General features: G+C 35.7%; 1 protein-coding gene across 6 annotated transcripts in view; it reads left to right on the forward strand.

Moving 5' to 3' along the window:
- LOC149785935 (uncharacterized) overlaps positions 1–23,168 on the forward strand; it is a 117,123-nt gene that overhangs the window by 83,853 nt on the left and 10,102 nt on the right. For 3 of the 6 annotated variants that reach the window (XM_089976175.1, XM_089976176.1, XM_089976178.1), the window contains exons 2-4: positions 19,572–19,694; positions 20,941–21,009; positions 22,826–22,908. In XM_089976175.1, coding sequence (XP_089832301.1) covers positions 19,572–19,694; positions 20,941–21,009; positions 22,826–22,908 — 275 coding nt within the window. Of the gene's footprint in view, positions 1–835; positions 1,379–17,175; positions 17,274–19,571; positions 19,695–20,940; positions 21,010–22,825; positions 22,909–23,168 lie in introns of those variants that run through there. The other 3 variants (XM_089976174.1, XM_089976179.1, XM_089976177.1) reach the window with 2 other exon arrangements.

Consider the following 23,168-nt stretch of genomic DNA (forward strand, 5'->3'; position numbering starts at 1 on the left):
GAATGGAATAATGGTCCTACTGTGAGTGTCCACAATTCCTGAAGGTCTACACAAAGGTTAAATTTAAATCATGCCTACTTAACAGAAAACAATTAAAGAAATGTCGATGCACTGTTTTTCAAGTTTATGGTGGAAACAAACAATGCAAAATCTGTGTGTGTGTGTGTGTGTGTGTGTGAGAGAGAGAGAGAGAGATGTAAAATGAAAGTTAAATTTTACTGGGAGAGGCATGGGAACTCAACTCTGTGTGTGTGTGTGTGTGTGTGTGTGTGTGTGTGTGTGTCGTAAACTGTAAAACCTAAGATTAATATTAACATACCTTATCAGCTGTACCTCAGAAACCATCAGCGACACATATGAAGCAATTTTTATTTAACTTAAAATTTGATAGCGTATAATTTTATAATAGGTGTAAGTAGAGGTCCACCTAGAACAACTATGCAGTATATTACATACTAAATTGTTTGTTAGAAACTTAAGTCGTCACAAAAAGGATATTCCTTCAATATATTTGGTTTATAATACTGTACGAGCGTTTGATTGCGGGAAGAACCTAAAAGGATAATAGAATAAAAGCCTAACAATAGAGTGGAGACTAAAAATAAATTTGACTGGCTAACTCTTTATTGATACATGTTTAAATTAAATTATTATTAAAAGCAAATGTAAAGCCCTTAACTTATATACAGTCATCAAAGAATTTGTCAAAGTACGTTCACAGACTATAATCCTCGAAATCTTAAATGTGTTTTTCATTGAAATAAGTCTTTCTTAAAAAAAGAACAATCAAAACCATGACAAATAAATGATGTTCCCAATTAGTTAGGTATGTTACAAAGTAAATCTAAACCCAAGGTTTTGCTTAAACTAGGAAGTTTATTTATCCTAAGGGAATTTCAGTCTGGAGATAGTTTGAAATGGTAGTATTTGTTGGATTTTAAGTTTTTGTATTTTTATATAAAAAAGCAAGGATCTTTACGAGTATTCAATTACGACATCTTAAACTCAAACGTAACCTGAAGATTTTGTAATATCGGAGGATCGTTCGAAAATCATATCATAGTGACTCAGAGAAAGAGAATGGTGTCCCGGAAGTAATATTGTTGCACATTTTATCCTAGATTCTTGGAATAGTGTTAGTCAAAGATAGATATTTCCCTTCCTGGAATACTCGGCGAGTAAACACTTGTGTCATGCCTTAATGTAACACCTATATAGAGGTAATTCAGTATTAAGACAGCCAAATTGCCAAGTGATGAACGATTTGAAAATGTAGAGTAGATGACCGTGAATAAAAATGAATAGTAAATTCCATGGATTATACACCTCGAGAATGGGATCGCCTGTATACATTTGGCAAATCTTATGGATGATCAAGGTAAGATTACTATTTATGTACAACTTGACACAGTTTGAATATACACTACTTAGTTTACACAGCTTCAGTGTTCTGAGATCCCTTATTTTATTCTAATTGTATCATTATTTAATGATAATGGATGCACGAGAACGAGGCAGAAATCCGAGGACGTAGGTGATGGAATAAATAGCATTGCACGATATTAACATGCAACACATCGACAGTGGTCTCCCTTTTCGGTGGTTTATGGTTATGTGTGCATGCATGTTAGGTAATAGGCTTTCATTTTGATTTCTACATGGAACAACTCATGTTATCTCTTAGCTTAGATTTTGAAGAGTGATAAAGTACCAATATTGCCCAAAACTTTCATAACGTGCTGAAGTTGTATCTCAACATGATTTGTACAACTTTTCAAAGTCATTTAATATTGGGGTTTGTCCTGAAATATCCTTACATTTTTTCAATAGTGAAATAGTATAAATTGCGTTCTGACAACTTTCCATTGCAAGGATTGTTCAAGTTCATTCTAAGGAAATCATATTACACTTCAGACTGCATGTTTATACGTATTGGCTGTTAAGCATTGTCTGTCAATATACACCCATTTAGACTCATCGTCTATATTTGGTATATGTCCCTATCACTTTGTGATTTGTCGCTTGCAAAGTGAATTGCACTCCTTCTGAAGGTGTTCTGTATATAACATGGGCGCCGCAGGGTCGCAGGGCTTGATCGATTTCACGTGCGGCAAAAACAATCGCCGCTACTCTCCATCAGAAACAGTATTAAAAGAAAGAAATGCTCCCTTCAAATATGGAGAAATATCTTAAAAGTTCGTGAAAAGTCGATTAGGAATATTCGAGTCAAATCTTCGATTCATAACTTCCCGGATACAAAAATAGAAACCAGCAAATATTGATGTTGTGTATCTTTTATCTAGCAATTAGCAATTAGTCCAGTGGCTTGACTAATTGCTAAATGGTAATTAAAAATATATCAAATCAGTTGCAGCTTTCTGCATAAAACCGTATTATTGTGGGTACGAGAGAGAGCGAGAACGAGAGAACATACATACATACATACATACATACGTACGTACGTACATACATACATACATACATACATACATACATACATACATACGTACATACATACGTACATACATACATACATACATACATACATACATACATACATACATACATACATACATACATACATACATACATACGTACATACATACGTACGTACGTACGTACATACATACATACATACATACATACATACATACATACATACATACGTACATACATACATACATACATACATACATACATACATACATACATACATACATACATACATACATACGTACATACATACATACATACTCATCATTAATTCATTCACGGATTAATTAAAAACAAAGACATAGAGAACAGATTTTTAGTATCATTGAAATTAAATGTCTAAGCAAAATTAAATAAAATGAAAACTTTCTTTAATCACACCTTTAGATTTTACTTTATAAGCAGATATATACATTTTTGCATAACTGAAACCCTGCAAAAATAATGTTAGTTAATATGCATCATCTTTACTAAATCTGATACTGCATTCAAACATCAAACTTTCTCGTTCAAATAGCATCGAGACATAACCATTTCAAAATATGTTTACAATTGCTGTAATGAATTTCTTCTTGGCAGAAAGAAAATGTATAAGTTTTTAAACATTCAAGGGAGAGTGCTGATGCAATAACGAAATCCCTAAATATTTGCATGAAGATTTGTTTCTTCACATTATCGTCTCTGAATTGATTCACGTCATATTTCCGAACTGATCAAAAGACAAACTTTCCTGCATATACCTATTTTTGATTTGAAAGACTAGATACACAACAGATGAGTCTGTTTACAAACATTTTCAAAGATATGTTTCTAGACAATTAAATCTACTTACAAAATTTGTCGAAAAATGGTTTCTATCGAGTTGAATGTGGTTATAATATTTGTCAAAGACATGTATCTAGACAGCTAAGACTCATTAAAACGTTTCACAAAGACGTCTGAGTCAGATTACAAAATTTATCAAAGATATTTGTCGTGACAGATGAGTCTGGTTACAAACTTTGTCAAAGACAGATCTATTTTTCTGTTCTTTACACTTCAAGGTCAAGCAATTTTTTTACCCAAACGTTCAGAATTAAACAACACAGCAATTTGAACACAGCAAACAGGATCCAAAGAAGCAAGATTTAGCTGAAGAAAGTTGCACATAGGAAATGGTTCCATAGCAACAAACATACAAATGTGTCGTTTATATCTCACTGTATTTATTCATGTCAATAACGCACTCAAATTCGATCGTATTAGACCCAGATCTACCCTTGCAGATTGCATCTAGAGATCCAGGTCAAGATTATTCATTTGAAATGACAGAAAGAAAAACAGCGTAGATCTTTCTCTGCCGGCACATTATGCTGCAAGTAATACTTCTCTGTGCTGTTAGCAATTAGTGAGCTATACAATGCAACTACGGTTATGAAAAACAATATCAGAAATCAACGGTACTGTGAGTACTTTTCTCTTCTTTGTTGTTTCGTTTCTTCCTGTGAGACAACTACTTCAGATGGTTCGCATCCAAATTAGATTTCTAAAATCACGAACCAATGCACAAGTATTTATCCTTTTCTTCTTCAGTCTTTAATTGCAAAACATTTCAACAACCACAGCACATAATGTGATGCAAAAACAACATATATTGTATAAGTACACAATGTGCACTGTTTCTTAAATTTATCTCTCTCTCTCTCTCTCAAACAAACAATATAAAAAACAACAGATATTGCATAAGCACACAATGTGCTCTGTTTCATAAGTCTCTCTCTCTCTCTCTCTCTCTCTCTCTCCGTAAAACAATAAATATATTACATCACTTAATATAATTTCACTGACTTCAATATACAGTCTAATAACATAGTTTGAGCAGTAGTTAAATGTGTTGAAGGTTGAAGGTTGAACGCAAGGTTCAAGCTCTGTCGTACATTTTCTTGGTTTTACGTAACACTACAATTAACCAAACTTGTACTGGTAATTTGAAACAAAGAAGGTGATGTTGGTAACATAGTCCTTATGGCTCGATGAATAGTCTTCACTTAGGCATACCATCATTATCCAAGAGGGGAGACAAATGCACTTGTATTCTGTAAATTTTAGATAATTAGCATCTTATATAGAGCCAGCTTGCTCGGTTCCCTCTAGTCCAGGGGTCTCAAACACGGGGCCCGCCAAGCCGTATTATGTTACCCGTAATATGATTGGCGTCACAAGGTGTCATGAGAGGTAACAAAGATGGTACGTCCCTTGGACCACCGAAAATGTCCTCATGCGGCCCTCTGGATGGTTTGAGTTTGAGACCCCTGCTCTAGTCCTACCCTACATGTAACTACAGTGTTCTTGGACTAAATATGGCCAAAGAATGTCCCTAAAGCAGTAAAAAAAATTGTACCAATAACTGCCACTAATAGAAACATGCCATTCCTCTAATGTTGCACATGGTTTGACTTTTATAAATCGAGAATGACTTAAGCTTGCCGAATCGACAACTCTTCTCAAAGGATAGTGAGATTAATTACAAAATTTTTGCTTCGTTTTATAAATATTAAACCATTTGTTCATTATCATCACTAGTGATATAACGTTTCATTAAATCCAATAACGCCTATAGTGTAACTTTGGATAACGCTGTATTATCAGGCCATCTTCGGTAACTTTGTTTATACTGTTGGTGTAAATTCTCTAAACGAAGAAAAACGAACGAAAAGTCACTCGTTGGCATATCTGCGAAGAAGTCCTCTTCGGTTAAACAATCACTATGTCCAGAAATAGAATAGCAAATTGTGTCTACTGGTATCGGTAAATCGACACAGGAAGAAGTTCATTAAAATAATGACAATAACAAACGCCACAAAAACAGAAAACACGGCAAAGCAAAATATCGTTAAAAGCAACCAAGAAGTATGTATTTCGTCAAACGCATATTTCTACGCTTTCCTATGTTCGTCAGACACATATTTCTACGCTTACCCGTGTTGACCTCACCTCCCAATTTCTAACTTCTTGGCTAGGTCTCTGAGAATAAGGTTCTGACATAGTAGCTTCTTGCCATCGTAAATGTTCAGTATGGGAAAATATAATATCCTCTGTACTCCCTTGTAAGACGAGTCCAACTGCAGACTACACAGACTCGTATTGCGCAGGCAGATCTGGTTCTATTATGTTTGTTATGAGTAACCAGCAGAACAAAAAACATCGAATCTGATCTACTGGCGCATTACGTGATATCAGATCAAAGTCTGTGATGTTTGCAGATTTACTCGACTTTAAGCATGTATATAATATATATGTCGAAACTTATTTTCCCTGGAGAAATATTTACACCAGGTAGCGCGCTTTGTCATCTAAAACTATAGAAGTGAGACTGACGGACGGACAGACAGGGCAGATCGCAATATTCAAAACGTTTTTAAAAAGCGTGGGAATTGTAACTGTATTTACGATTACTTGAGAAACAATTAACACAAAACAGCAATAACTGAAGCATTAGTAATAATAACACTGGACAACAAATTTTTACAAAAGTCATGTTACTGAAATAAAATTAGTCAATTCTTATCAATTTTTATGTGCTGAACACGAATATGACAGTCAAATTGCAAAATTGGCTCTAGTTTTTTTGTAATCTGCAAGAAATTAATGTTTACATAACGAAATGCATTCCAATAGTAAAAGGTCAACTGTAATAGCCTACCTATAAAAAATCAAGTCATTGACTACATCTTAGATTTCTTCACCTGTCTCTTGTACAGCTGTTCGGGAGCATCTCTGAGGAGTGTCCAGCAGTAGTCAGCCAGCATTGTAGTGGACCATTTTCCCTGGTATCTTTGTTCCATTGTTGCGATATCTTGATGAAAACGTTCGCCGTGTTCATCACTAACAATACCACAGTTGCTAGGAAAGAAATCCAAATGGGAATGAAGGAAGTGAATCTTTAGAGACATATTGCAGCCAAGTTTCTTATACTTCATCAACATGTCTTCTACTAGTTCCTTATAGTTTTCTGCCCTAACATTTCCCAGGAAGTTTGTAGAAACTAGGCGAAAAGCATTCCATGCTTGTTTCGCGTCACCTTCCAGCAAGTTGTTGAACCGGTCATCTTTGAAAAGCTCTCGAATCTGAGGACCCACAAAAACTCCCTCTTTAATCTTTGCTTCGCTGAGTCGAGGGAATATTTCATGCAGGTATCGGAATGCTGGCAAAGTCCTGTCAAGGGCTTTCACGAAGTTCTTCATCAAACCTAGTTTGATGTGAAGGGGTGGTAGCAAGATTTTCTGAGCCTCAACCAGAGCTGGGTGTTGGATATTCTTCTCTCCAATGGCTACATTCTGCCTGTGAGTCCATTCCTTCCTCATGTAGTGCATTTCCCTTGCTCGGCTATCCCACTCGCATAAGAAACACATGTATTTTGTATATCCTTGCTGCAGTCCCATTAAAAGGGCAACTACCTTCAAATCACCACAGAGGTGCCAGCTGTACTTGTTATACTCAATGGAATTCAGTAGCTGCCTTAAGTTATCGTATGTCTCTTTCATGTGGACAGCATACGCTACTGGAATAGATGGAAGAATGTTTCCATTGTGCAAAAGCACAGCCTTGAGACTCAGTTTCGAAGAGTCCACAAATAGTCTCCATTCTTGTGGGTCATGAGTGATTTTTAAAGCATTCATGAGGCCCTCAATATCGGAACAGAATATCAGATTACTTTCCTTTCTGAAGAAAGGCTCCAATTGCTGGTGGCGCTTTCGATATGCAGTAATTGTGACATCTTCTTCTAGAAGATTCCATTGTTGGAGTCTTGATCCTAGCAATTCTGCCTTGTTCTTTGATAAGTCCAAATCACGAATCAGGTCATTTAGTTCTTCCTGTGTTATTCTGTGTGGGGTTGATGATGCACCACAGTGAAAATCTGGATCACTGCATGCTGATGGACCAGGAGAAGAACAGGTCGACTCACCTTTGTCTTCGTCAGATGAATCAAGAGAATATTCTGCTGGAGGTTCTGGAATAGGAAGTCCCTCACCATGTGGAACTGGTCTCAATGCAGACGGAATGTTTGGGTAGACTATTCTCGACTTCTTTCGCTTCGTTATTCCGCCGGAAAGAGGAGGAACCAAGCAGAAGTAACAGTCATTTAGGTGGTTGCTTGGCTCTCTCCACACCATTGGGACTGCAAACGGCATTGATGACCTTTTGCAATTCAACCACTGTGAAAGCTGTGTTGTACATGTAGCACAGCATATATGCGGAGCCCAAGGCTTGTCATGGTCACCAACCTTGCATCCGAAGTAAAGATGATATGCCTTCTTCACTTGAGAATTGATACTTTTCTTCTGGTTGGCAAATGTCACTTCCCCACAAATATAGCAAAAATTGTCCGCGGTATTAACACACTTTCGAGGCATTACTGTTCTTTATTGTACGTAAATGGATAAAATAATAAGTTTTATGTAACAGTAGCTTGAACTGTCTCGCACAACGTCTAAAATATTTTAAATGCTGAACCTATCTGATTGGGCTTTATATAGTACACTGCTTACGTCAGCTTCAGCAGCCGCCTGGCATTAGTATAATAGGCCTACACATGTATAGTACACTGCTGACGTCAACTTACTTCAGCAGCCGCATGGCATTAGTATTGCATTGCATCAGAAAATGATGCAATCAACTGTGGATGATGTGAGCATGATGGTATTATGCAATGTTACATCATTATTCCGGATGTTGCTGCAGTCCTACTGGAGAAATTTACACAGTGAAACATAGAAAATGAGGTATATGAATATCTTCAAAACGAGAGCCAATACAAATTTTTCACGGTTATATTCGTGTTCGGCACACCAAAATACTACAGATTAGGGCCTTTTCAAGTCAGTAATGATTTCACTGTTGACCAGTGTAATAATAATAATAATAATAATATAATCAACATTAGTTACCGAAAAGACTGATTAGCTTGATGAATTCAAAAGATGGAGACCTAATTGATCGCCCGCCCTCTTTCTCTCTCTCTCTCTCTCTCTCTCTCTCTCTCGCTATTGGCATGTTTTTAATAATAATAATAATAATAATAATAATCAGAGTGCTCGAAATATTGATTCCCTGACTCCTTCTTTTAGTTCCTTCAGTATCTTAAGTGAGTTGCCCATCGGGTTTCTCCAGTTTTGTAAAATAAAAATACCACCATGTTGATTAATTTTGCCTTGCTAAAATTTCATCAATGAAATGTATCATGTTTATTCCAGATTTGTTGAAAGACACTGACAAATTAAAAATAGTCAGGTCCCAGATGGGATCATTTCGCAGGTCACTCCCTCTTAAGACGATTATCTCCGAAGACAGAAAGAAATTCGTTTCTTAGGAGCTGCCGCGTTACTAAAGAAGACTTTGTAGGTTATGTGAATATGACCGTATTCTCTACATTGTAGTTTGGTGTTATTGTTTTTTGTTTACTTTGAACTCAGTAAATAATAATAGGCACAAGCGACTTTGCTTTGTTATGTTTCGAAGATTAAATAGTCCATCATATTTATTGGTAAAATTTCATATTTAAAAATATTGGTAGTACAAATTATATAGCGAATAACAGTCCTTTCAAATACACTGGATCCAGCAAAGGGCTGTTAAGATCGTGGTACAAATCTGACTAAGAATAGCGCAAAACTAGTGTTTACTATCCTAAGCACTTTCGATTTTTATATAGTCTTTGTGAAAGGAAAACTTACAAACAGCGACATACAGTAAATACAAGAGAAAACGTTGAGTTTACAACCCGTGTAGTTCGCTCATATTAACACGAAACTGTTAATCCGACCTTTTCAAATAATTGACCATGGCCAAATTTCCTTGCGGCACTGCATAAATTATCTTTCCGATAGGAGTCCGCCGATATATCCCAAATGACCTATCACTGAATATTACACCAACATGAATGTTTTAAGGCTCACTTACGTAGCCATTAATGTCAAACATATTGTAAATAACCTCAGTATTTTGGGGTTGTTTATGTTCGACAACAGCCATTACTAATTTCTTCTTATGTTCCGCTTCCACATCCTGGTTTACTATTTAGTAAAACAAATACTGTTCATTAGTAAGTGTAGATGCCATTCTTATACAATTCCCTTTCTTTTATGAATCGATCTAGTTCACTGCGATCTGATTGGATATAAACCGTCATGTGACATTGTTTTGGATTTTTTTACACATCAGTAAACCCTTTGTTTGCCTTGTTTCCAGGACATATTATGTGAAACTATATGTATAAGACATATTACACTGTAACAAAAAACATGCCTCCCCCTCCCGACCATCCATGATTTCCGATCAAAATTTACAACATCCTCATAAAAGTCGTCAATTGGAAATTAATATAATATAATCGCAGTTATTCGTGCACTTCAACACTCACCCCTTTTGCCAAAGAAAACATATGGCATGCTTTGCAACCCAATCTTTAGAAATTGCATTTCGCTTCGACAGTATATTCAAACAGCTGTTATTAACGGTCAGGGTCATTTGACGAGCAAGGGATCTCACTAAAATGGGTACAAGTTTGCTTTCGAAAGATTGAAATGTATAAAAATCAAGAATAAAGAATGCTAAACCATCACATGCATACGCAAGCGTAATGTTGAAAGAAATAAAACGTTGGTTTAGTCACGAACACCACCTCACTGCCACAAAGTTAAACATAATCGTATCAAGTTCCTTAGATCACTGGCATGTCGCGCATCGACACATCGACACACCACCCAATAACAGTAAGCTTAGCGAAGATGTGGATACATATTCTGGAGAAGGGCACGGGCTAATTAAAGAAAAATTCAAGCTAGCTCAAAACAGCATGCATTGTTGACGACAATCTTTGATATGATGATAAAAAGGAAGAAAATTGGAATTATACGGATCATGTAAATTGTTACACATTGATAAAACCCAGTCATGGTCCTTTAATCCTATAATAAATACCACAATTACTTGTTTAATTACTTTGCTATATCGTTACAGCTAGAATATTCATTTTAATTTTCTAATTATCATATAATTCAATTTGTGTAACGCTCATTGCTTGCATCAGATATGGAAGGATATTTATTCAACGTTAGACAGTTCATTTCTTTTGCAGAATGTTATATAGTTTGGGTTTTTTTACCCGTAAGCTTGGCAAAATTTATTCCTGTTCGAAAATCATTCCCATTTTAAGCAATTTATCAATATGATTTGACTGTGTGTTTGAAAACACATAATATCTAGTTGGTCTCATTAATAAATATGTATGATGCAATCGAAATGAAACGGCGATTTAAGGCCTCCTGCTACATTATTTACATGACCTAAGATCTACCGTTTCCTAATGCTGATATCAACCTTAGATCTGCACAGCGTCGATCATTGGGTTGTGTAAAGATCTTAAGTTTATTTTTGGAGCTAAACACACAGTCGCCTTTTGCCGTAAGATCAACGTGAACGGTGCGATTTGACGTGTAGAAGGTACCGCTGGTAACGTTGAATTGTCAACATTGACTTTGTGGATGCCTGTGCTAACCTCTTGACTGACTACAGAATCACGTTTGCTATTTTTCTGCAGTCGGGACCGACATCAACGCTGTCGTTTCCCGCATATATCAAAGGCACACACCTACCTAGTGCAATGTAGGTGGTGATAACACTTTACATGAAAAATAAGTACCCAATATAGTCTTACTGCACCAAAATATGTTCCTGACGTGTCTTAAATGTAAATCGAGAAAATAGTAGGACCAAAGTAAGATCATATTTGACACCTCAGGCACGACGGAAGTTTTTTTGCGGTTAAACGGTCATCAGGAACCTACTGAATAATGTTGGCTTCTTTATGCAGAAGATACTCCTCATATTTCACGTGCATATAACAGTTTGTAGTCATGCAGGGTCCGGATTCAAAATGTTGACACTGGTTTGCAGATTTTCCAACAAACCTTTCGTACATTGTACTTGATTTATTACTTTTCATTGGAACACTAGAAGTTTCTCAACCAATACGATGTCAACATGCATTTTCTGACAAAACTATGTTGTTGGAGACCGCAGGTGGTGGAATGAGGGTCCTTGATGCGTATGTGAAACATGCATAATAAAACTTGTTGTATTGTTAAATCATAATGTCTTATCATGAAATGAAGGTCATCCTTAGTGAAAATCTGCTGCAGAAAATAAAAGACTAGAAACAACAATTGTGGGGTGACACTGGAACTTTTTCCAACACAATTAACTTTGAAATGTCCTCATGTGGTTGACCCAAACACAAGTCGCTCTGCTTAATGCGGCCTAGCAATAACACCCCTGTGACATTAAAGTCATCCAAGTCAGAGGTAACACAAATGCAAACGGCCGATGGAATATTTTCATTCCTTGCAGTAGCAGACCCATCGGCTGTAAAAGCTGCGGCGTTAACGCCTGTCGGAACTCATCATGAATGGCGCTAATAAAAGGCTGTTGATGGTGGACCTGAAACATCCATCGACCGTAGACGTGCATGGTTAAGAAAAGAAGGAAAAGGTCTTAGGTTACCAGGATCGAATCGACTAATGCCGTTGGGGGGGGGGGAGGTCTGGAGGTACAACACGCTGAAGGTCACATATCCATTGACCAATCTTTATTTACTCTCGCAGGTAAATAATTAAAGCATTTTCGCGGTGTCTTTAATGCGAAATGAACAGGCATCGATGGTGCCACGAACACACGAACCCGGCATTGTCAACTGGTTTTAACTGAGTTGAATACGTGGTGACACCTCAGCATTGTTTGTATGTTGACTCTTATTGACTTTTGCACCACCAGATGAAGTTGCCAATTATTTAGTGAACGGCATTACACAGAAAACAACCAGTGTTTATTTCAACTATACCCTTGCAAACTCGATAAGACGGCCCTATATACGGTCAACCGGTCTTGATTTCACTTTAAAGTACATTTAATATTATGCAGATGTATATTAATGTTGATAGATGCTACTCAACCCGACGTGGTGCTGATGTAATAATAATAATAATAATAATAATTTTCCATATCTCCAAATCTTTAGAAGCTCTAAGCGCTTTACATTAGACAACACCTACAACATAAGAAACATATGTAATGATATGATTACAAAGAACAAACACCATGAAATTAGAAAACATAAAAACATGCTGAAAATATTTAAGGTAGGAAACATTCTTAGGTCTTTAAGTTTGTTCCTGCGGTCGAAATATGTGAATTTTAAGAGAACTTTTAAATGGGATCACTGTCTTTATGTCTAAGTTCAGTGGGCAATTCATTCCAAGTTGCTGGGCCCTGTTATGTAAAAGAACGTTGTCCATATGACCTCGTTTTTCATAGTGGGAATAATGAATATACGACTGTCAGAAGAGGAGCGTAAGTATCTGGCTGGTGTATACACATGGGTGAGGTCGGATAGCTATGTTCGAGTGGAGTCCGTCATTGAAACGTAGCAAAGATAACAAATTTTGTGTTTGATTCTGGATCAAATAGATAGCCAGTTTAGGATACAGAGCAGCGGGGATGTGTGCTCTGGTCGTAGTTCTCTAAGGATGATCCGAGCAGCTGTGTTTTGAACTTTTTGAAGTTTCTGGAGTAGATACTGAGATCAACCGTACATAATTGAGTTGCAATAGTCCAGTCTTGAAAGTACTAATGAACACACAAGTGTTTTAGTGGCATCAGCTGCAAGATATTTGCGAATGGAGCTGATGTGGATAGGACCAGGTTTGCCACCAATGCGGACTTGTTTGAAAGTACTAGTCTTGTTGTTGCTGACCTAGACCCAAGTGGGCTTGTTATTTTCCAAGGTCAAACTGGAAAATTACAAATGCCTGATGTTAACATTCAACATATTATTGACAATTTGTAAGACGCTCTCGCTAAGAACCTTACTGAAATGACTGAAAACGGTGGAATCAGAGACAGTGTCGTGTCGGTTACTTACATCAAAGAGTATTTTGATGATACTAATACTACAACGAAACAAGATGTGGATGAAAAAAGTCACCAAAGTGCCCGCACCGCCACACGTACTACCTTCATTGTACCGAATTATATGACAAAGAAGAAAAAGAAAAACAATTTAATAGGCAACCTTATCAAATATCAAACCGACATGTTTTCCGTTCTGGTGTAAATGGTTTTGACAGACCTAAACCTCACATTTTAAATATACGCGAGTCCGGATCATACTTGTGTATAGTAACCGGAAGTAAGTGTCGGTGGAGTTGAATGTGAATGTTTATAAATCGTAAGTGGCATCTTTGTTTTGGTTTTGTACCTGCAATATCCCAAATTCAACAGGTCGGACAGTGTTGCTATAAATTCTTACATAACACCATTTTCAGCATCATAAGTCGCTAAAGATGAAATTCAGTTCTAATGACTCAACATTTATCCTGACATGTACTTAACTGTTTTTGGCATTTGAATTTAAGATTCAATTTTTTTTTTGTGCATTATATGTGATGGGTTCTGACTGCTGTGATGAATTTGCGGAATTTACCGACGGCGTGTTACACAAATTGGAAGCAGATATCAATATTGAAAGTGATTTTGTCCCACTTGCTGATCAATATGGGGTCATCCATTTAGCACGTACGCAAAAATCTGGCATAGCGTAACCTCCCCCCCCCCCCCGGTACACATTTGTACCTTTATACACACACCCCACCTGCGTACGTACGCTTGACGCACCCCACCCCAACAATATATATAAAACGGCCTATATTTAATCCACGCAGAAACCATAAAGGATTAATGGTGTAAACTTGTTTAATAAAACAGATAGTCCACCGACGTTGAATGTCTGTCTGCATCAAAGAAAAAAGTTGTGTAACTTTAAACAGTTTGTCTAGTGACCACTAAAATTCAAACGTCGACTGAACCCAGTCGAACAAGACAATTATTATCATGGTCTCCCCTCCCCCCGTTTCCTATGCGTACATACATTATCAGTTGACACCCACCACCATACGCAAGCGTATGCATTTGGGTTTCCCCTCTCAATGCGTACGTACTAAATGGACGGCCCCATCTGCGTCTCAGCGGTGTTACCAGACCCTTGAATACATTCAAATATTATATTGTTAAAGCCCAAATAGAACTAGATAGTTGGGACCATACTAATGTACCAATGCCAACTCGAGGTCAGCTTGCAATCTTTGCATATTCAAACGCCCAAAGGTCGACTGCACCACCGGGTGTAAAAAAAACTGGGATTGCTTCTACCAAGACAAGGTGGAATTTACTACTGTATTCACCCAATTACATTCAGAAGTGAATATTTTACATCAGCATTTACTCAAGTGGGACAAAAAAGGTCTAGAATGTTATTCAGCAAGGATATACTTATCGCGTAAAAGTTATTGGACGACGACAATAACTATCTTTTTATACACCAGGCATAGCTGCAACCAGTATATCCTCTAACGATAAGCTTGATATACCTCCAGAATGTAGAATTGTTGAAAATTTACATATTCTTCAAGCAGAGATATTTTATACTTGTATGACAGGTGTGCCAGCAAAAAGGATAATTAGAAGTGCGTGTGCGTATTAATTACATCTGAGCATGATGAGTCCCGATGGGGTCTGACAGTCGTGCAATTGTTCTACACGATTGTATTATTAATAGAAGATCTATGATATACTCTCAATATTACTGGCATGGAAAAATAAAGCAAGAGCTCCGATATGAAATCACCAAGAGAACCTCGTTGATAGTGAAATACAAACTCATTTTTGGTTACATATGCTTTTTGTGGGCTTAACCTTTAGTCTTCGTGTGACAGGACTCACAAAAACTTCAACCATCGTAGTTGCACCAATCGGAATTCTTGTTATGTCTATATCGATAGTAAGCAGTGTCTCTGGTGGTGCTAGCAAATTAATTTTGATACGGTTACATTCACGAATACGCACTTACTCAGAACTTCGTTCAGCGGCAGAAAGTAGTCTCAACAAAATTTGTAAACGATTCGATGGCTATCGATGATAAAATAATTAGCATGACCGAGTTCTAGACAGAATTGGCGGAAATGGAAAATCAATGTCAACACCGAGTACAGATAAGGATAACAGAAGCTGAGTAAAAGTAAACAAATTTGTCCTAGACTGTTTTTGCCGCTTACTGCTCTGCGTCACTGCATGACTTTGGCTGCTTGCTTGGATCATTTCACATTCATGGGTTATTAATGCTAATAATCAACGGGTTTCACAATATGTGTGGCTTGATTACAAAACTGAGCGAAAGTTAAGGGGGCTAGAGGCAGTGACGTAAATAAAATTGAGAAATGCAAAACCGCCATAATGACGCTACTAAACCAAGGAAGCGATTGTATCGTCTAAAACGGGTTGCTAAGATTTAAGTTCTTTTACTTTACTTCGAGGAATTTAATAAGCAATTTTCAGCACGTAATACTTTATCGGCTTCTTTATTTGCCATACCCTTCAATCAAATTTTGATCATGTTTATAAAATTTAGTTAGTAAAAAATATATTTGATTTCTTTGCAATATGTTTGTTCATGATAATGATAATGCCACTGGATGAAGAATGTACATATCATTACAGATGGCTGCCAGTTTAAAAATGAACTTAGTTCGTTTCTATTTTAACTTTATTATGACGAAAGTGTGACATGATAATGCTTAACATGAGATTATATGTTAATTTGCATCGATAGAAAAGGGGAATATCATTACTCCTGAATATCATTATTTTACCATTTGAGATTTCTCAAAGGTTTTGATTTGATACATTTCATATCAACCTCTACTCCACTGAGAATGGACAAGCAAACTTTCTAAACACATTTAGTTTAATAATTCCTTTAGGCATTTTAACATATTGTATGGACTAAAATTAATTCACTCACTTGTCCTCCAACTGAATTGCAAATAAATGACCTCGAAAAGTTTTTAATTTGGGATCTTTCTTTTCTGATTTTATGTTTGAGGTTCAAGCGTTTTATATGAAATATCCAATTGATGTCAGTTGCGTCGTATTAAGGACAAAACTTGCACTGTTGTTTAACCTGTTGACATTTTTGTTCTTTCAGTTGTAAGCAGATATGTCTCTGTATTATTCTATATTGTCACGCTGGGGCAATATCCTTGTTTGCCGTCAGAAAGGCTTTTAGATCGAACCCGTTGACTTGTACTGGCGATTGATCAACGTGTTCCTAAATAGCTTTTCTTCCGGAACTGGTCCTGAAATTGGATTATTTGGTCCATAAATTACGAACTCCATTGACAGTAAAAGAAAACTATGTCTAAACAGTAGTTTTCATTGGTTTGGGAGGGGATCGGGAAATTTGCAAATGAATGAAAAGAACGGACATTTACAAGGGTCAGCATTTTGGAACTAGGTATGCAGGATTGGGTTGTTAGCAGAACACTGACATCAGTATTTCAGTTGTATTTTTCTATCACAATCCTACAGAGACAGCTTTATTTTCTTTCTCAAATGTCGTAGATGTTTTATATATGAATAGTACAATTGGGATTCTTTAGATATGTGTTTTTAATAACTGGTGGGACGGTAAACAAGTTAAATAGAAAGAAGATATAAATAAACGAAAACCCCATAGCTAAATATAGCTGGTGATTGTTCTGAGTTAGTACTTATATACTACTACATATAAAATATACTCCTATCTGCAAGGGGAAACACTTCTTTTTATCTCAGTATGGCACACACTACGTCGTTTGTGAAACTGATAGCAGTTGCACATATATACCTTGCGCTTCTTCATAGCTCCATAGGTAAGGTTTTGGATCCATTCATTCTCACTATCTCTCTGTCTTTCATACACAGATATACTAACACTGATTCATCAGGTAATTTATTGTGATCGTGTGAGAGTTAAATTGCTTATTACAACGCAAAACATGTTGTTGTAAGCGTATACACAACTTCCCGTTACGTAGCTGGTCTGTCAGCAATCGTTTGATAGAAGTAGGTATTTCTAACATTATCTTTTTGTGAACTTATCCAGCATTTATAACTTATGTAAAGAAGGAAATGAATTTCATGGCAAACTATCGATAAAACTTTTGTTAAAGCCAGGCGTGTCTTCGATGACCGGGATAATTTATCATTACCGTACTATATTTCGGACCATAAATATGTACAAAAAAATGATTCCATTTTAATCAAAGAAAATTATCCAATTTTAATTAGAGGTGGCGACCTACATCCCATCTGTTGTCTGACATAAATAGATTCTACGTTTTGAGCTGTATTAGTAAAGAAACTCCCGTTTGGTTCGACACGTGCAGATGTTAGGCAACCCTGCTGAGAATCAGGTTAGACTTCATAAATTGATGAATGAAATAATAATGTATTTTGGTTTTATTATATCATTGATTCTTTTCGCAAAAAAAATCTATAGGCGTGGAGTTAAAAACAAACGGAAGTGTAAACGAACCGTTTATTTCGGTGTTGATACAGTCTGTACCGTTCTATGAATATTACATTTAAAGTGTGCGCAATCTCTGCCTGCTTTTCAATATCTTAATCGATTGTTGTCAACTACTGTGCATTGCAAGTCATTCTGTGTCTATAGAGTGCAGCTAATTATTGCCTTTTGATATCCGAATTTTAAATTTATAAAGTAAAGTGCACTGTGAATTCTTTTTCTAAATGCCGTATAAAATACACAACGTTCTTTATTAAACATAGATAAAAGAGCATTCGATAATTAATTGACTAGATGGGTCTCGTGAGAATTCCCGGTACCGCTAGGAATCCCAGGTCTAATTATAGACATGAATCATTTTTATATACATACATACATACATATATATATATATATATATATATATATATATATATATATATATATATATATATATATATATATATATATATATATAACCATGCTGAGAATATTTCAGGTAGGAAACATTATTAGGTCTTTAAGTTGGTTCTTGCAGTCGAAATAAGTGAGTTTTGAGAGCCCTCTTGAATGTGATCACTGTGTCTTTGTGTCTAAGTTCACTGGGCAATTCATTCCACGTTGCTGGGCCCTGGTATGCAAAAAAAATGCTGTCCATATGACTTTGTTTTCATAGTGGGAATAATGAGTATACGATTGTCAGAAGAGGAGCGTAAGTATCTTGCTGGTATATACACATGGGTGAGGTCAGATAGGTATGTTGGGCTAGAGTCCGACAGTGAAACGTAGCACAGAAAACAAAGTTTTTGTTTGATTCTGGATCGAATGGATAGCCAGTGTAGGGTACAGAGCAGCGGGCAGGTGTGCTCTGATCGTGGTACTCTAAATATGTTCCGAGCAGCTGTGTTTTGAACGTTTTAAAGTTTCTGGAGTAGATATTGAGATGAACCAGACAGAAATGAGTTACAATAGTCCAGTCTTGAAAGTGCTAATGAACATACAAGTGTTTTAGTGGCGTCAACTGAAAGATATTTGCGAACTGAGCTAATGAGTCTCAGCTCAAGATATACAGCCTTGCATATGTTCATGGCATGTTGGTGCAATGTGAGAGTACTGTCCAGAGTAACACCTAGGTTTCGTACTGATTGTGTGAATTTAATGTTGGTGTTGCTGATATTTATTGTTTGAGGTAAAGGATGTGAATGAGAAAGTCTTTGTGTTGTGATCAGAATGGCCTCAGTTTTATCATCATTCATCTGCAGCTTGTTACATGTCATCCATGATTTCACATCAGAAATGTACCTCTCTATATTTTCACCCAGAGGCTAGTTCCCAGGTACCAGGAGAGAGAGAAAGGGGACCAATGATGGTTACATACTTGACTGAGCCTTTTAATGCCTTATAATGCCAAAAAAAGGTGTAAATATGGTTATACGGCGAGGATCTCAATAGTTTTCAAGTTATGCCTAGTAATTTAATTCGGGCGAGTACAACTATTTACACATACGAAAAAGTAGATCTTATTGCAGCGCTCTCTATTTTAGTTACTTGGATCATGTACTGGAGATAAAGATGAGACATAGTGATTATTTGTTATTTGGTGCATTTTATCTCATGTTGTTTTAATTTACATCATCTCACATTAATTGGGACTTTTTCACAGGATTTGTATGCCGTTCGTCTACAGATCCAACAAAGTACGTACAATACGATGAGGATCAGATTTGTTGTAACAGTACACTTCACAACAAGTTTGATATTGGAGGCAGGATGAGAAATTGCTGTGGTAAGTTTAGTTTGTATGTATATGTATATATATATATATATATATATATATATATATATATATATATATATATATATATATACATAAGTTTATACGTACTTGCAAACTAGTATATATATATATATATATATATATATATATATATATATATATATATATATATATATATATATATATATATATATATATATATATATATATATATGAATGCAGGTATGTAGTGTGTGTCTGTAAACTATTGATTGTTTCGTACATTATATTCTGTTTCGATACTGATGTCGACTAATAAGGTATTTACTTATATATAAATAAAAAATAACAAACGATATGTATTCCTGTAATATCCTATGCTAGTAGTCTCCACACAAATGTTTTAATAATAACTGATTTTGCCGCCACAAAAGGCGTTCATTAGACACTTGGACGTTTTTCCTTGCACAGATAGAAACAACCTCAAGTACGTCATATATTTTTATTGCAAGGGGTATATTTCAAACAACCTCAAGGACGTCATATATTTTTATTGCAAGGGGTATATTTCAAACAACCTCAAGTACGTCATATATTTTTTCTGCAAGGGGTATATTTCAAACAATCTCAAGGACGTCATATATTTTTATTGCAAGGGGTATATTTCAAACAACATCAAGTACGACATATATTTTTATTGCAAGGGGTATATTTCAAAGATATTACTAATTACACTAAGAACAAAATAGTTTCCAAGGCCTTCAGATAAAATCGCTCCGAAATTGAAATTATGAAAGATAAGGGAAAAAATTCAAATAAAAATATATCTGTATTTATCCTAGTTCAAAAATATAAACTTGGATATCATCATCCCAGATGTGTAAAATTAAATTTTAACAGAAGGATTATGACTCGGTTTTGGGAAAAGGGGGTAAGGGGTAGGGTAGGGTATTTCTCTAGAGTAATTGGTTGTATATTTAAATGAAAAGGACCTTTAAAAAAAAAACGTTTTTTTTTCCTTCATTTTAAATGTGGTGTCTGCAGGCAAACTTGACTGTACGATAACAAGTCAAGCACCAATTATGGAACCAAAACTGGAGTTTGATATTCTCAGCCAATTTTTTGTTTTATTAATTATTTCAACAAAGAAAAAATATGTATTCCTATGTATATGCAGGCTCTAAAACATTGAGTTAAAGTTAAATGCCTTCACCTTGCAATTAAAAGAAATGCTTTTGTGCTTCAATTTCCATTATTGTGCCTCATCTATTTACAGGCAACCATTTATTTTATCCTGACAAATGTAAATGTGGCGCAGATAGTCAAATGAAGTCATTATATACAGGTAAATATATTTCTCACATTCGCAGACACATTCACACCAACACGGGTCGCCCCTATTGAAAACGTCGATGCAACAGTGGCATATCCAGAAAATCACTGAAGCCCACTCAAGTAGGCAGATGGGCGTGGGGTTACCAGAACATAATTTTAACCATGTCACTATAAAGAAAAAATACTATAGAAGACGTTCAGTTTCTTTTGCGCTTTTTAATGGGGTGGGGGACTGGAGATCCAGTGGCCAGATTCCTCTGAGTCACAATCGCAAAATGTACGCATAACACAAAGACAGACTGATTGCTACTGAAAAACCAAAGACAGAATGATTGTTACAGAAATACATGATATATTTTACCGTGTGGCTTCTAACTAATTAGGTAAAATCAACAATCAATTTATTTCTCTACAATGCAAAGTTAACATTCAACAAATACGTTCAACAGTGTGAATTAAATTCCAAATAATCCTAAATTTTTTGTCATAAGCCCAAAATTATATAATTTTGCTAATGAATTCCAATGGTTTTGAATGTCCTGATATAACACAATGGTACAATCCTAAATGCCTTTTAATGAATTCAGAATAGTCCAAATTAGTGTGTTATTCCAATAGTCAATGAACACTTTAGTAATTACAATGAATATTGTAAATAAATAACTCTTCTCGAATTGTATATGACCACAACTATAAACTCTCATCGATCACAATTTAATTCACACTTACTGACCCAAAACAGGGATTCATTTTTTCTTTATGAAATCCCAGTTTATATACATTTTCACTTGATCTATATAATACGAGAAGTTGAAAAAAAATCCAACGGAAAAACTAGTCTAATTGTAAACAAGAATGGCCTTGAAATGAGATGCTAAAAAGACAATCTTTTTACAACTTACAACATTGGACGAAAGTTAGCTTTTTAAACATTAGATTTACAAACTTACAATCAGGGACAAAGCTAAGCACACACACACACACACAATATATATATATATATATATATATATATATATATATATATATATATATATATATATATATATATATATATATATATATATATATATATATATATATATATATATATATATAGAGAGAGAGAGAGAGAGAGAGAGAGAGAGAGAGAGAGAGAGCATAGTAATTTTAGCAAGGGATTTTACAACCTAAGATATATCTAATTTCTCGCTTAAATAGGGGATTAAATCTTGATTAAAGCTGTCAGCCATGCTTTTATGTAGAAAGAGCCTTAGCTGATGTGGACTTTTCCTACTTTCCAAGCAGAAAAATTTACTTATGTCTCGATCAAAGAGCAAACAAGTGGGGGGATTCTCTCTGAATTAAGTTTCATGTAGCCGTTTATATTCTACGGACAAAATAAAGAAAAATTGAATAATATTTTATTAATAATTTTCTTCGTGTCTTTCGTATTCGATGGGCTAGACACAGTTCTCGATTTATGATTATAGCAGATGTATAAATGCTGAAGATTAGCCATACCATTTAGAGATGTATTGATCGATGGACAGCAATGAGACAGAAGTATACAACCATTTTTTTACGTGTGAAATCAGTATTGCAAATATAATTATTTTTTCGGACAAATGAAGAAACGAAAATGCGCATTTTGCTTATTTAAAAAAAATATTTGGCTCTGCCGTGTTTTATCAGCTTTAAGGTACAAGCATCCAAACGAAAGAAGTGTGCAATGCAATAACGTGACATTTAATAGATGTGGGTTGTGGTAACTTCCATTTCATCACTTTCGTTATGATAAATGTTAGTTCCTATGATTGACTTTTCTCTCACTGTATAATTTTAAGATTCTTCCCTGGAGTCATGCGTGGTGATTGTCAGTGATCCAAGTCACCAAGACACTACAAAAAGTTTCCCAACTTCATCTAAGGTATGTTCTTAGTGTCAGTAGAAAAATGTCTGAGATAAAAGAAATACGTAATTGGTGCCAGATCTTGAGGTAGAAATTCCTACCGATCTAGAATTTGGTGTCAGTAGCAAATATATCTTTAAGTTATAAGCATCTACCAGGTGAAGAGTTATCACTTTTATATTGACAGTAGCAGGAGGGGTGAGCGGACCAATTGCGGTTACGTGAGCAGAGTTTCAGTCACGCGGCTTTGGCGTGCATGTCTAACAATTTTCGAACAC

Source organism: Sinohyriopsis cumingii, chromosome 12, assembly GCF_028554795.1.
Source record: "Sinohyriopsis cumingii isolate HCF-2022 chromosome 12, ASM2855479v2, whole genome shotgun sequence".
NCBI lineage: Eukaryota > Metazoa > Mollusca > Bivalvia > Unionida > Unionidae > Sinohyriopsis > Sinohyriopsis cumingii.